The sequence below is a fragment of the Trachemys scripta genome, chromosome 1 (genome assembly GCF_013100865.1).
Source record: "Trachemys scripta elegans isolate TJP31775 chromosome 1, CAS_Tse_1.0, whole genome shotgun sequence".
Lineage (NCBI taxonomy): Eukaryota > Metazoa > Chordata > Testudines > Emydidae > Trachemys > Trachemys scripta.
This window is the reverse complement of record NC_048298.1, coordinates 436,614-452,066: the sequence shown is the minus strand read 5'-3', so window position 1 is coordinate 452,066 and position 15,453 is coordinate 436,614. Positions and strand designations below refer to the sequence as shown.

The following is a 15,453-nucleotide window of genomic DNA, read 5'->3' as shown; positions in this document are numbered from 1 at the left end:
TTATTAAGCTACTTCCTTCTGATTTCCAAGTCCTTGATGCTGGATTGGGAACAGAGCTGCTGTATTACTGAACTGGCAAATTACACTAGAAAACTCACTCTTCCACTATCAGTTAAACGTGTGCCTAGAAGCAGTACTTTGAAATGCCTAACTAGAAATTGTGTGGAGTCCTCTGTGAAAAATACATGCAGAGGCAGCACACCTGTTAAAGAACCCTTTAAAAATAATGACAGTATTTGGATAGTTTCATGTATCTCATTGTGTCCTTGAGCTTCTGCCATTCCACCTGTTCACGAGCTCTTTCTGCAAATAGGAATAGGTTTTAATAATTTTATAAGGGAAGGGTCGGTTTATGTTCAAGTAGACTTAACAGTGAAGCCTTGTTAACTGCCCTTTGTTACTGTACACAATTCGAATGAAATCAGTTATTTCTGCTATCAGTGTAGGGGGACAGTGCTGTAGTGACGTCTCCATACTTGAGACTTCAATGAATTAACTTAGCAAAACACTTACTAGGATGTTACGAAGTATTATCAGTAAAAAACCCTAAATTACATTCGTCAAATCACAAGACATTTTGAGCTATATTATCTTTCATTTTTTTAAATTGCGTTTTTACTCATTTTCAATAATTCATCAATTCACACTGGATGTCCCAGTCATTTAGTGCAAATTAGCAAGGCTCTGCTGTAATTATTTCCTTATTAGATCAGGTATAAAAAGAAAGCTCCAATATAAAATAAGTGATATCCTAATAATTATGTCTAATTTGAAAGAAGAGTTAAATCACTTTAGAAAATCATTTAAACTGACATAACATAATGAAACATAGTTATCAGTCACATAGGGAGCCATCATTCTGACATACTGTAGTACTAGACATAGAAAATGCAGTCCAGTATTAAATGTACCTGAGATTCAGGCAGTTTTAAAAGTTGTGGATGAATGGTATTTAAAAATATTTTTGGACCACTTGAGCTTATTTTAACCATTTTCTAATAAATATTACCACTTTACACATCTTTGACAGTTTTCTGTCTTTCTCAAGCATTCAAAGGTTGAGCTGCATTTCCTTTGTCTCAAACTTGTGCTGTCAGGCTAGACTTCCTGGCAGGAAGTGTCAGTGAAATTGAAGTCCTTGTTCAGAGAGACACCAACACTACTCAGAATTAAGATATTTGAAATAGTGCCAGGTAAAGAATTTCTCTAAATTATATTAAAAGTGAACATGCGATCTGAAAAACGAATGTTAATGCATTGCTAGGGGTGTAGAATTAAGCATATGAGCCAGGAAAACAGAAGGTTAAGGTTCCCTCAGTGGTGGTAACTCAGCCATGTTTCACATTTTGTATATTTATGGCATATGATTAACAGCATAAACAGTAGTAAGATTGACATTGAACAAGGAAAGCAGCAATAGTGAATTTTACGTATGTGCAATGTGGTACCTATTTTTTGTGGGAAATGACTTTTGAATTTCCACATTCTATGTGATTAATTTTTCAACTTCACCATTATTATCGACATAAGCTTTTGGATTGTATTTCTCTGTTATTTAAAGGGTGTAGAAGGTGTTTCACTGCTGAGTTGCCCTTAAATGATGGCTCCTTTTAAAGCTGAGACACACTAAAAAGTGGCCGATAATTTGTTGTGTATGCTTGGACTAGCATTTTAAAAAATTCATAACTTTTACATAATTTTTCTCCACACTTGGCTGGTTGGTTGGTTTGTTTTTTTTACCTTTCCTTGGTGACAACTAAAATGTTGCCGAGTTTGCAGTCTATAGCATTAGATGTTTTCAAGTGAGGGACTAATGTTGTTTTCTTTACACTCGCTGTTCTGAAAAGTGTCAGATCAGTTTAGATTTAGCGTCTCCCCCATCCAGAAAAAATTCAACGCTGCGCTGAGGCTAAGCATGAAAATTTCATCCCCAAAGGGTTTGTTTTAATGAGCAACAGAAAAAGTGGGTTTAGAACGGAGGCTGGAATTTAGTCTAAACTATGTTGTTTGCTAGCTATGAAAACTATTTTTTCTGATCTCTATATAATACTCATTCTTAGTTAGTAAATGCCTGGGGTAGTGGCTATGTATCATAAGTAAGCACTACAGTAGTTTTTTTTAAGTCTGAAGTAAAAAGGAGCTGATGCCAACAAATTCCAAATTTTGGATACATTAAGGAGCTCCTGTAGAACAGGAAGTCCCTTCTTTTGTGTTCAATGATAGCTTAGTTCTAGGGTGAAACTGTTTAGCTTACATACTTGTTAGCAGCAGTGAAAACCTTAAATTCCTTCTTCTGAAATAGCTCTGAAATAACAGCTGGAAATGGTTGTTCCCATTGCTTTGGGCATGAACTCCGACATGGAGCTGGCATTCTCTCCATTGCATGAAGGATCCAGAAAGGAATGTGTCTTTGATGGCACTTGTAAAGTATAACCAAACAGTTGGTACCAGGCTATCTCACAATTTTCTTTTTGCTGTTGTTGACCAAGGAATTTGGTGTAGCATCCACTTACATGCAGCAGAGAAAATAACCCTCCAGTTTCCCAGACTGAATGGAGTTATATTGTCACAGTGGATGTTTTGAGCTCTCCCATTTTGGGATACATTTTTCTCTTCTGTGCCTGCTGATTCTTCATCCTGCATGACCTGTGGACTTCTCATTTTTTCCGAGAAAGCATGAAAAAAAAAAGCAGAAGAGTCAGTTGTCTTGTTAGCATTTAGTTATGCCCTTAGCATGGCACGTTTGCTGGAATGCATTAAATGGATTATTCAGAAGCTAAGCATGCTGTGGAAAATTAGGCATGTAACACATCTCCATCTATAGAAATTGGTTAAATATCAATTTACAGGTATTTAAAAAACAAAAAAACCCAAAGGCATGGTGACCAGACTGCAGTCACACATTTCACTGTAAAAATCGATGTTTTGTAATCAAAGATGGAAGTTTAGTGCAATTAATTATCATAGACTGGATCTTCTGTGCTGGTGTATCTGTTGGCTTTTACAACATAAAATGGCATTATGTAATTTGGGAACTATTCATTGAGCCCTCCTATTTTCTGTGACCTTGTTTAATTACTAGCCAGCAGATCGTTTCAACAGCCTGTTGAGAAGTATGTAATTTAGCATGATTGCCATTGCATCCCCTTTTGGTTTGATCCTTGGTTGACTGTTGCAGAATTTGGCTTTAAATGGCTTCTTTCTGGGCTCAGCATGGGGCTTGTGTTGTTTAGGTATGCCGTTTATACTAGTTTTGTGTATCCATTTGTAGTGTCACCATCCTTCCTAGTCTGTCCTTACAATGTTTTGATGTCTATGATACTTATTAATTGTTTACCAAAGAGAGACTAGAGGATAACTAGAGTGTATCCCCGGAGCCACAATAGTAAGCCTCAGAGGTGGGTAGAATTGGATTCTAAGGTTGCTTTATTTAGTATCAAATCCATATTTTCCTGAAATACTTTAAGCCCTTGGATCATTGACCATTTCAGACTGACTTCTTTACAGGTCTTTGACAACGAGATACATTTTATCAACGGGCTCATCATCATCATCATCAGAAGCTACGTTAGGTGCTGTAGTTTGTGGATTCTCTGCCTGGTAGTATGAATGAGAGTCCATCTGGCATGTCTGAATTCCCAGTGAGGCCATGGGAATTAATGTTGTTTTGCTAGACTTGGTGCTTCTCAATAAGTAGGTCAGTGGAAGGATGAGACAGGCAAGGCTGTTTGATTGGAGTGATCTTCATGCAGGTTAGATTTACTTGTTGAGTTTACATAGTCGAACTGGTTGGCAGGGAGGAATAGAAACAAGATATAGCAGCAATAAAATATTTTACAGTAATCTGTGGGAAAGACATTTTGGAAATAAAAAGATAAATATTTCCTGTGCACAGAAGTATCGCAGTAAAGCTGCCAAACAGAGCTTGCTTTCTTTATTAGCTGGACAGCCTACCGCTGCATTTTAACAATCTATCATTTTCATTACAGGATGCTTTTATGAGACCTACAGTAACTGCAAAATGAGAACTAATCTTTTATTCTTGTTCACTGCTGAGGAAGAAATAACGCTTTCAGAACACACAGTTGCATTATCAGGTTGAGGAAGCCACATGCTGCAGGAATGCTGCGTTACAGTAGAGGCAGTGTCTCATACAGCTTCTCGAAAGGCAAATCTCTGAGAGGAATTACTCTGAGAACAAGGTGACGAAGACACATTTCCAGTTTGGGAGCTTCCTAACAAATTCTCCAGAGGCGGCTAGGAGCCAGTGTACCTTGTCTCAAACCCCTCACATAACATGTGCATGTAATCAATGCACGTCTTGAAAAGTTATTTAAAACCTGCTTGAAACCAGTGTAAGCTCAAAAACATGATTTTCCTTGTCTATTCTAGGGGTTTGCACTGATGGCTTGCAATTGGGGCTAATTCCAAGTGTAGACAGGGTTATCTTTTCTTTTTTTAAATCCCATGACTTCAGTTTTTTAGGTAGCTAAACAGGGAACTTAGGAGCCTAACATGAGGCACCCTGATTATAAAATATTAGGCTTAATTTCTGCTGTTTTCCCATCTGTAAAAAAAGGGATGGGGGCTTAATTTATTGTGTTCAGAATGCCTTAAGATTCCTAGATGAAATGTACTAAATAAGTGCCAATTATTTATTTTTCACATATATCAATCCACTTCTCTTAGATCTGAATTCTGATCTTTGCTGGAAATGGTAAACCTAAAAAAGTGTTTTTTACAAGCTGTGAGGTGCGGTGCATCCGTCAGTCTATCTGATCTGTCTCTTTGAAACTTCAACCAGTGGCGTTTTGGAAGCTGCCTAACTCTAACATACAGGAGATACCTAACAAACGATGACATCTTTTGGAAGAAGTTCTGTTGCAAGTAATTCCTCTTTCTCTGAAGAGACCATTGTTATTTTAATAATTATTGTATTGTGCCTGCCCTGAGGAACTTACAGTCTAAAAAGACAATGACAACATGTAAGTTAGAAAAAACATTAGTTGAACAAGAAAAGCAGACCACAGTGGTATAACAGATTTTTTAAAAAGCGGGGAGGGGCATTTCACTGGGTGACAAATTAACACTGACAAACTTCGTGGCAGATCTCCACTCTTGAGTACATGCTCCTACAAGTAACTGAGGCAGAAAACTCCCCAGACTCAAAGTTTTAAAGTTGGTTCTGGCAGGAGGCATCTCCTGCCAGCACCCCAGAGGCTCCAACCACCAGCTCCTGTCTGAGAGGAGTCAGCATAGGCCTTAGACCTTAGTCCATCCCGTGCTTTGCTGCATATTGGGCTACCCACATTTGCCATCCTTGCCTGTCAACTGCCCTTCTCTCCAAATCTTCCCATTTCTTGTTAAGGTGCTTGATGTCATTCAGAACTGTTCGTTTCCATGTTACTAGCGGTCTTCCTCTCTTTCTTCTTCCGTTTTCTGGCTTCCATTCAAGGGCAGTATTTGGTATGTATTCCTTTTCCATTCTCAGCACATGTCCCAACTACTGATGTCTTCTTTTGTAGATTATTTGTGAGAGGGTGCCTTGTTCAGTGATTTTTCTGACTTCTTTTGTCTTCCTATCTCTATATGTTATTCCCAATATTCTTCTCAGACATTTGTGATGAAATGCATCCAGCTTTTGCGTCTCTTTCTTGGTAAGTTGCCATGTCTCACTGCTATATGTTGTGATGGCGATAATAATTGCTTTTTACATGTTCAGTTTTGTCTTGAGGGAGGTGTTTTTGAATTGCCAGATGTTTTTGAGTCTTCCAAATGCAGCGTTTGCCTTCCTGATACTACTTATTTCCTCGGAACTAGTACCATCTTGGCTGATGGTACTTTCAAGATACATAAAATTGTCCACCTTCTCCAGTTTCTCTTCTTCAATTTTGATTTCTGTCCCTATAAACCCCATTAACATGTCTTTATGTTTCTTTGCATTGTATCTCAAACCTATCTTCTCCATTACTTCTTTTATTTGGTTTGTGCATTTTTGTAGTCCATTGGCATCTTCGTAGATAAGAACGATGTCGTCAGCAAAGTCTAGATCAAATAGCCTTGAATTGTTCCATTTTAATCCATATGTATCACTGTCGTATTTTTTTAGACAGTGTCGGAGCTTCCCTTTATTTGTTGTATGTAGCTACTTCAGGCTTCATGGCTACCAGCTCACGTGGACACCTCATCAGCACTAATGATATCACAGAGTACACTTTTTCCAGACTCTGGCACTTCAATCATTGCATTATTCCACCATCCCAAAAACGATTTGTTAGACGACTTGGAACTCCAACCCTCATAACCGCCCACTTCTTCAAAGCATTCCAGCTTGATCAGCAGACAGTGTTGCATGTGTCACTTAGCACATTGAAACTCTGACCTCTTGGGCTACAGCTCTGTTCGAGGGGATTGGTTTTTCCTTGTTTTCAGCATTTGTACAGGTGAACATTTTGACTTTGTTCCTCCCCCCCTTCTTCCCCCAATTCCTTTTATTATATAGAGGTATGGAGAGAAGGTAGCATTCTAGGCTTTAAAATGTGTTAAGAGTGTGGTCAAACCAAGTCCTTCCTAAACAGGCATATATATCTACTGTGCCCTGTACTTTGGAATGGAGCAGGACTAGCTCCACTGTTCACGGCTATCACGGTGAGCGGTCAAGTCCTGCATGGAGAGCCTCAAAACTCTCTTGGCTTCCTCTGATGCATCTCATAAGTCAGATGAAATATTGGCTCTCTAGGCCATAGTAGCACAGTCTTTGAGTACTGAGTTGAGTGTCTCAACTAGGCATTGAGATTGTGTTTAAGGCACATTTGTCTTGGTCCAGCAAGATACAGTCATAGGTAGCTACATACCTAAAAAATGGAGTTCAGTTGTTCCCCTATCTGGATAATTGGCTGATCAAGACCATCACTTTGGAGGAGATCCAAGCATCAGTCCATTGCTGGTATCAACTTGTTTGTATCTCTGGGGTTCAAGATTATCTGCCCAAAGTCTCAGTTTGTTCGGTAGAGACAGACAGTACAAAAGAATCCTGTGGTAGAAGGCTTAACTCAAGACATTCCTGCATCAGGACATTGTGGATCCAGCAGAGTGGATTTGCCAGGGCCAAAAGATATCTGCTATCACATGCCAACAGATGAGGCAAACTCAATCAACCCTGGAGTCTTGGTGTTGCTAAGCTCTACAGGGTGTGTCTGCACTGCAGCTAGGAGATGCAGTTCCCAGTGCTGGTGGACATTGCAGGCTATCCACCCAAATCCAAGCCTGTCTGACCTCCCAGGTCCAAACTTCGGTGGCTAACCCAAGCCACTGCCTGTGTTGCAGCCTCCACACTGCTATTTCACGCAGAGCACAGGCAAGTCTGGCTGCCCATGCTGGGAATCACACTGCCCAGCTGCAATGTAGACATACCCAGAGAGGTCCACATAACATCCAGGTGGCGAGTGACCTCCAATGCCCTGTGACTTGGTGTCAGTTGGAAGGGGGCTTTCAAATTCTGGTGATCCAAACGGTAGTAACCACAGATGAGCTCTGGCAGGGATGAGGCATTTGTGCAGACAGATTCGGTGTACAGTATCTTCAGGACCATCGTAACTGTTGGAGAGCGCAGTCTTGATTGCCAAGAACCTTTAGAGACTAGTATACCAAAAGTTGGTCCTAATACATGTGAACAATTAGGCCATAATGTTTTACATCAACAAGAAGAAGAGGAGGATATGCTTCCTTGTGTTAGAAAGCCTTGCAAGTGTGGAAACGGATTGTCCCACAAGACATGCTTAACTGGCCACTTATCCATTGGGAAGGAAGACACAATCACAGATCGGTTGAGTCTGTTGATAGAAGACTCACATGAGTGGCCTCAGATCAGGAGGCAGGTGATTAGATCTTTCATGAATAGGAAATATCAGAGGTTTGTTCACAGGCACTTTGAACATCAAGCTAAGAGGAGACTATACTGGGAACAGACTGCATTGTTAAGTGATGCCATCTCAGTCTACTGCTCAGACACATCTCTTCGGCAACCTCTGTCCTAACCAGGCTCATGAGAGAGAAATGTTACATGCTTGTAACATTTCCATACAGATGATATTCTTAAACCTGTCCAGGATTTGAGTGGTCAGTGTTGTCATTGTGAGTGTCTGACCCTATCTGATGATGCTGAACCAGACCAATTAGTGATCGCTTGCATTGTCAGAGTGGCTGCTGAGCGTAGAAATAGAAGACTGGTGTTTGAGGCGGCATCTCTACCCTTCCTAGTTGCTTAGAATGAGGCTACTAGAAGGTTACAACTTGACAATGGTAAGGCCGCTGTGTGCTGAGACCACAGCCAAACATGCTGACCAATATTCTCTCATTGTTTCCTTGTACTCCCGTCTCTGCATCCATCTATTGTCTCTCGTCTTATACTAAGATGGTAAGTTCTTTGGGCCAGGGAGCTTCTGTTTGTTCTGTGCTTGTATAGCACCTAACTTAGTGGGATCCTGGTTCGTAAATAGGTGCTTTGATACTATAAATAACAAATAATAACAGGCGTTAGTTTCTGATCTCATCTCATGCAAATTCTTTTTAAGATAGTATAACATTTTGTACTTACTGTATTTAGCTCCTTTCAGAGGATCTTAAAGCACCTTATAAAAGTCTATTTTTACAACTGGGGAAGTCTAAGGCAGAGAGACCGTGAATTGTCCAAGACCACAGAGAAGGCAGTGACAGAGGTAGGAATAGAACCCAAATCAGATTGCCTATCCCATGCTTTAACCACCAGACTATGGTGATATGGACACATCCTAGATTCCTCCATAAGGTGGTGACCGGATTTCTACTTAACCAGTCACTCACCCTGCTAGCTTCCCTTCCATGCCTATATGCTCATTGCAGAAAAGCCGTTCTCCAGAAGCTGCATGTCAGAAGATCCCTAAGTTTTTATCTGGAGTAGACTAAAATCCTCAGGATGTCTCAGTTTTGCTTTGTTTTCACTGTTTCCAAAAGAAGCATGTGTAAGTGGCTGGCTGCCTCTCTCATGTTAATAACCGGGCAGCAGTACAGGTTTGTCACATCAAAGCTCATTCTGTACGAAGCAAGTTTTACTCTGGCAGCAACAGGCTAACCACTGCAATATAAGTATTAAATAATGTTGTTAATTTGAGATCTGCAGTGCAGTCATACAGTGTATGTCAGCATGGTATGTTCCCCAAGCACTGTAACTTAGATTCATCCTTTAGGCTGGAGTAGAGGTCTGGTCTGTCAGTGTCACAGAATCACTGTCTCCTGTTTAGGGGCAGACAAACTCTCCTAACTTGGAGCAAACTGACTTTATTTTTAGGCTCTCTGTATTTTAAACTCCTCTTGCCTGTTTTTAGAGGTATTTTATCTCACTGCGTTAAAGTACAAAACACACCAGAATTTATAGAAATATCTTATTTCTCCACTCTGAAAAGTGTTCTTTAGTGTTAACGTCCAAGATAGATTTACCTGGCCTGCAGCTTTACTTCCTGCTGCAGGTTTTTTCATTTTCTTATGTTGTATTTTGTTTTATAGAGACATCCTTGGAACGGTTAATCTCCAAGTGTTGGGGATCTGTTCTCTTGGGAATCTTTGCAGGGGTGAGAATTACCTACCTGTAACTGTGGTCTGAAAATTACCAATCATAAGATATCCCCTCTTGTCCACCTTCCTCCCCATAGAGCTCCAGGTTCTGTACTTCTTAAATGAAACTTTTTAAAAAACACACATGGGCGTGACTTCACTCGCCAGTTGTAGGTTGGAGCAGAAGGGGTGCCCGGGTGACCATGTGAAAAGTGCTCTGCTGGAACTAACATTTAAGAACTTTGGGCTTGGGAATTTCCAGCCTTGGTTGGGTACAGGAGCACGGCCCCGAGAATAGTGATGGATAATCTCCATCCACTATTATAGGTGAATCATTTTCTTTCATCCAGCAGTGAACTTGGCCTGCTCACCTGTAAGGTTCTCATTTGAATGCCCCTCATTTGTTGGGTCTCTTCTGCTGATGACTTAGCAGGCTGACAGTATTCGTTCTCCATTCTCCATCGCTGGACAACATGCTATTAATAGCGTTTGCATCTAGGAGAGTACTAACGCGTCTTTCTTCCAGGGAATAAGAATGTACGGAAGCTCGTTGGCTTGTTTCTGTGGCACTGATTGGAAGTGTCCTTTGTGGAAATCAGTGGTTTTATGCGTTTTTAGTGTCCTGATTTTAGGGAACATATTCTCCAGGATAGGTAGAATGCTTTTAATTCCAGTTCAATTTTACTGTTCATTTGAATTCATTCATTACATGACTCCACTTGTGGGAATGGTGGATTTCTGTTAGGCGAGGAGGAGAATCCATTTTTCTCCATTGGAATTTAACACCCCTCAATTGCCAGTTTGACTTGAGCTTGAGTTCTCCTCACACAGTGATGCAGACTGCCTGGTTATTGACAAGTTGACCATCACCGACATGGGAACGACAAAGGTGTCCAAACCACTAAACAGCATGCCCCAGCATTCTGAGGAGCTCCACAACACTGCAGCTGTCAGCATGGCTGCCACAGAAAGCACAACAAAAGACAGGTGAGCGGGTCGAAATTTTCTAACCACCGTGGGTCAGACAAAAACGGTAATTTATTCTGTACCAAACCATTGAATCCCTCCGCTTAGCACTAGCGCACAGTAGAATGCATGCTGGTCTGTCTTGGGTGCCTAGTGACCCATGAGGCTGAAAGCACAGTGTGTTAGACTATTACAATATAATGCACACATCCTGCAGTTTCTTACGGATTTTATCAAATCTTTGATGCCATGAAAAGTAAATCATAGGGCTTTGATGTTTAATATTCACTCTGCATAAGGAAATGGTCTAGTTTTTTTAAAAAGAACCTTAAAAGCTTTAGTGATTTTTTTTTTTTTTTTTTTTTTTTTTTTAAAAAAAAAAAATGTGGGAGAAGAAATTTGGAGGATAGTTTTGGTGACTGAGACTGGGAGTCAGGGAGGTAGAGGGAAGTGCTTATTATAAAGTTGTTGGAATGTCACTTTTTTCGGTTTTTATGTAGCTTGGTCCTTGGGGTTTTCCAGTGATGTCATCCTCAAAGGCCCTGCTGTCATGGAGGCATTTTGCGCTGTGTTTCAGCCAGAGAGCTGTCCCTCAATAATGAGGCGCTTCCTCCACCCCCGGGGCCAGGCACCCAGCCTCTGTAGCACTTCCTGGTCCTTGCTCTCAGACTCCTGATTCCCACATGGCAGTGCTTGGCTGCAGTTAGAACACTTCTAGGTGGAGAGACGAAGCATTTTCAGAATCATGTTAATTTTGATGCATCTTGTTGTTTGGTGTCCTTAATGCACAGGATCACAAAATGCTTTGTAGAAACAATAAATTGTAAGCAGAAGGCAAAGACGCTCTGGGACTGGAGGAGGAGAGTACCAGGCAGAAGGGTCTACCACAAGTGAGATTGGCTCTCCACCCCCAACATAAGGACATTCTTTTTAACTTCCTAACTCTTCTGTGCCCCTTTTGCCATTGTTCACCCAGCTAGCCCGTCAAGGGATCAGGGTTTTTTATAGAGAGTTGGCATTGTAATATGAGATAAGTCCTTTGATGAAAGAGAGCGAGTTGGGTGTTGGGTTAGATAGGGTGTGTGTAGGTTTGTTCGTTGTCATTTTGTTTCTTCATTTTTTATTATGCCTTTCTGCAGCCAGCCCTAGGGGTCACTGTTTGGGCACGCAGCTGCAGCCCCTCCGATGGCCACTGTCAAGCTGCTGAGAGCGTGGAATGATGCTGCCATTCCCAGGAATATGGGGGCCCAGGAAAGGGTTGTGTGGACTTGGAGTCCTAGGTCCCTGTGGTAGTTAGCGGCGGGGAGACAAGGTGATGGTGTCAGCCAAGAACAAGACGTTTAATTTCTGTTTCTTTGGTTTCACCTCCTTGGAAGGCTGAGTTTTTCAGGATCCTTCGGTTCATGATGCTTAATGCTCACTTGTGAAATAGATCAACCGTCTGTGATTTCATAATAGACGAACCCCCTGACTTTGCCTGTATTAACGGTCTCTGGTTGATTGCTGCTGCTGGGCCAATTTTGTTACATTCTCCCCGGCTGGGTGTTTAATACATTATGAATCAAGATTGGGGGAGGAGTCAGTGGAGAGTAGGTGTGGCCATGCTCACTGCATCCATCCTGAGGCATAGGAGATGGTCGTCTCCAAAACTGCGTCTGATGACGTGTCCATTTAGTATGAAAGTCCCAGGATAGGCGTAAGATGGGACTGATTTTAGTGTACCACTTGCCCTGACTTTGCTGCCAAGTCACTTCACAAGCTAACTGAATTCCTAACTACAGTGGCATTGGAAATGCAGAGCGTGCTATGGGCAACTTCAGTCTGCATGTAGTTGAAGAATCAGCTCAGGATTTCCTGGCCACCATGATGACCATGGTCCTATCCCTGGGAGCTACTGTCTCAACTCACACATTGGCTGGGATTTCAGGCTAGGCAACTGCACCTTCAGATCTGTCATAGACTGACCATTACCTCCTGTGCTTTGAGGTTGGGGCTCGTCTGTCTTGTCGGGAAGGGACCTGTTTAGATGGTCTTCCCTTGAAGAGTCATGGAACTAGAAATGTTCTAGAGAGCTCTGAGGGAGAATCTTGTTCCACTGACAGACCCCTCTCTCGACAGGTTGGCAGAGCGCTGTAATACTCTCCTCCCACCCCATTCGCACCGTTGATGAGATGGCCCCTGGGTGCCCTCTTTGCTGGCTTTGTTCTTACAGGCCATGCTATGTTACAGATGATCTCTGACAAATGAGGCGAGAGGGAAGTTTTGTGCTGAGGCTGGAAAGTTGCAGCATAAAGATTTTCTTTAAGTTCTTGTGTTGTGGTTCTGTGGGAGGCAAAGAAAAATCTCAGACATCAGATTTGTTTTGGGCAATAGGTAGTCTGGTCAACCTGGACTGTCTCAGTTGTGTAGCAGGTTGGCGTTCCACCAGCTGTGAGGAAGTTGTTTGCCCTTTTGTGGACACAGTAGATCAGATTAGCAATTGGCTATCTACCTCTGTGGTGGCAGAGCAGGGTCTTGAGGGAACAAGGTCCTCATCTTCTCTGAGAGTGTTTCACCCAGCGATGTTCCCTGAACTAACGGAGGTGTTGGGAGAACTTTGTCCCACAACCTGTGCTTTGGATCCGCATCCTTCCTGTCTGGTGAAGACCCCTCGGGAAGTAACGGGTCGCCTCACCTGCGAAGATTGTCAACACATCTTTTAGAAACGGCAGGCTGCCGATAGCTTTGAAGAAAGCAATAGTCTGTCCTTTGCCCAAGAAGTCGTCACTTCACACTGGCAATTTGTTGTCCAGTATATCATCTTCCCTTGTGGAGAAGGTTTGTATGAGACAACTGTCCAAGTATCTGGATGCCTTTGATCTCCTTGACCCTTATCAATCTGGATATAGATTTGGCTACAGCACCAAGACTTCATTAGGTCGCATTGGTTGATGATGTGCTGGTGATGAATAAAGACCAAGGCTCCATGCTGGTGGTATTTTATGCCTTCAATACAGTTAATCAAGAAGTGATACCCTGGCAGGAGCAGATGGGGCTTCACTCAGTGCCTTCATTCTTTTCTCTCTCAGATCTCAACGGGTAGTTGTGGGCAGTTGCCCCTGTCCCGAAGAGCTCTCAAGTCTGGAGTGCCATAGGGTGCCATTCTGTCACCCCTCCTGTTCAACACGTGGGTGGAGCATTTAGAAGTGTTAGTGAGGAGGCACAGGGTGCAGTGGGCTGATGACACCCAGCTACATGTCTGTGTCATCTGATTCAGTGCCTCACCCAGTGTCTACTTGAGATTGGGGCTGGCCGAGACTCTGCCCAGACAAGACTGAGGGTGAGGATGGGTTGGCTGAAGCAGTCGGAGGAGAGGGTACAGGGTACTCTTTGACTGAAGGAGTGCATCCATCATTAATTAATATTGTTCACGGCTTAAGGGTGCTTTTAGACACCTCCTTCAGCTGCTGTTTGATGTATTACAGGAGAAAACCCAGCGTTCAGGTAGTTCTACTCCACTAGCACAGCCATCAGCCAATCGGATTGTAAAATATCCAGTGCATTTTATATGAATGCACACTTGAGAACCAGGAGCATATGGCTTCTAATCCTTGTTTTGACATTTGGCCTTGGACACCTTTACTGCAAGCTCTCCATATGTAAAATGAGGCAGTCCAGTGCCATACAAGTGCTAAGTTATTAATGTTGTGGTCATGGCTATTGAAAAAACTATACGCTGGAAGGATGGCTTCAGTGTCACAGAAAATATGATTTGTCCAGGTGAATGCTCGGATCAGTGTAAGGTTGAAAGAAGATGGGTGGGTTGCACAGCTGTCTTAGTTCTTTAATGCTTACTGTAATACTGTTTGTTTTTCTTGTAGGAAAGAGGAGGTCTTGCCATGTGCTGAAGCCACATTAAATGGCCCTGCTTGATGAAGCAAATGCAGTGGGACATGTCTGATCCAGGCCAGGCTGCTACCTGGTGATGCAATTTGTCAGTTTTTTTCATTTTAATTTTATTTTTTAATAAATGCTGCATTGATGAGCGAGCTGGCATTCGGGACCAGATACACGATTTCAACACCAACAATCTGTTCCGGAAGACACTTGTATTGTCTAAATGTAGCATTGATCAGTTAGTCATCACAGGAGTGATTCGGCCCTACCCAAGGAAGCCTTCTGCCTAATTTTAGTACCTTGTCCCCCTCCCTCTTCTTCCCTTGTTTTTGTTTTCTATTTGGGGTTCAATCCTATTTTCTTAGTGTTATTGCACACAGTATTCAGCTTCTCTTCAGAAAGGTAGCAGGTCTAACGCTGGGACTTGGACGGTGCACAATAAGTCCTGCAGTCGTGTGACCAAAGTTCCTGATGGAGCTGTCTTTGGGCAGCATTTGCACCGCTTTTGTATAGCAATAAAGCCTTATCAGAAACATTTCATAGGAGGTAAAGATAAAACAAACACTTTAAATGGGATGAGGCAGGGAGGGCTGGGGATTTTGGGGGGGGGGGAGGGGCGGGAGGGGGTGAAAGGGAAGACAATGACATTGTGTCCCAAGCCAGAGGCCAGATAGCAAAGTTAGTGTAACACTGAACTGTCTTGAGCAGTGGGCTGTCTCTGCATTCCAGTGAGTTGCACAGTGCTCTGTTTCTGGGGCGTGACAGTTCACTGCAGGAGCTTGGAACATTTAGCAACCGGTTATTTCCGTCCACGCCATCAAAACTCAACCCTATGGATGTCGTCGTCCTACGTTGGGCTGGAGAGCGTGCAAAGACAGTAGCATGTTGTGTTTGCCATCTGAGAGGACAGTCATCCCAGGACTGCTGCCACGCAGGGACAGGAGCTGATGTGGCACAGACAGGTTATCAGGTGCTTGCTGGCTTTTTGGAGACTAATGTATTTTCAAATTGATATGGAAATCT

At 42.4% G+C, this 15,453-nt stretch overlaps 1 protein-coding gene across 2 annotated transcripts in view; it reads left to right on the top strand.

Moving 5' to 3' along the window:
- The window catches only part of PPP6R2 (protein phosphatase 6 regulatory subunit 2), a 112,253-nt gene extending 97,286 nt beyond the window's left edge, over window positions 1-14,967 (top strand). For both annotated transcript variants that reach the window (XM_034763235.1, XM_034763226.1), the window contains 2 exons: window positions 10,420-10,575; window positions 14,415-14,967. In XM_034763235.1, the coding sequence (XP_034619126.1) occupies window positions 10,420-10,575; window positions 14,415-14,466 (208 nt within the window). In that variant the 3' untranslated portion in view covers window positions 14,467-14,967. The remainder of the gene's footprint in view (window positions 1-10,419; window positions 10,576-14,414) is intronic.
- The last annotated feature ends 486 nt before the right edge of the window (window positions 14,968-15,453 follow it).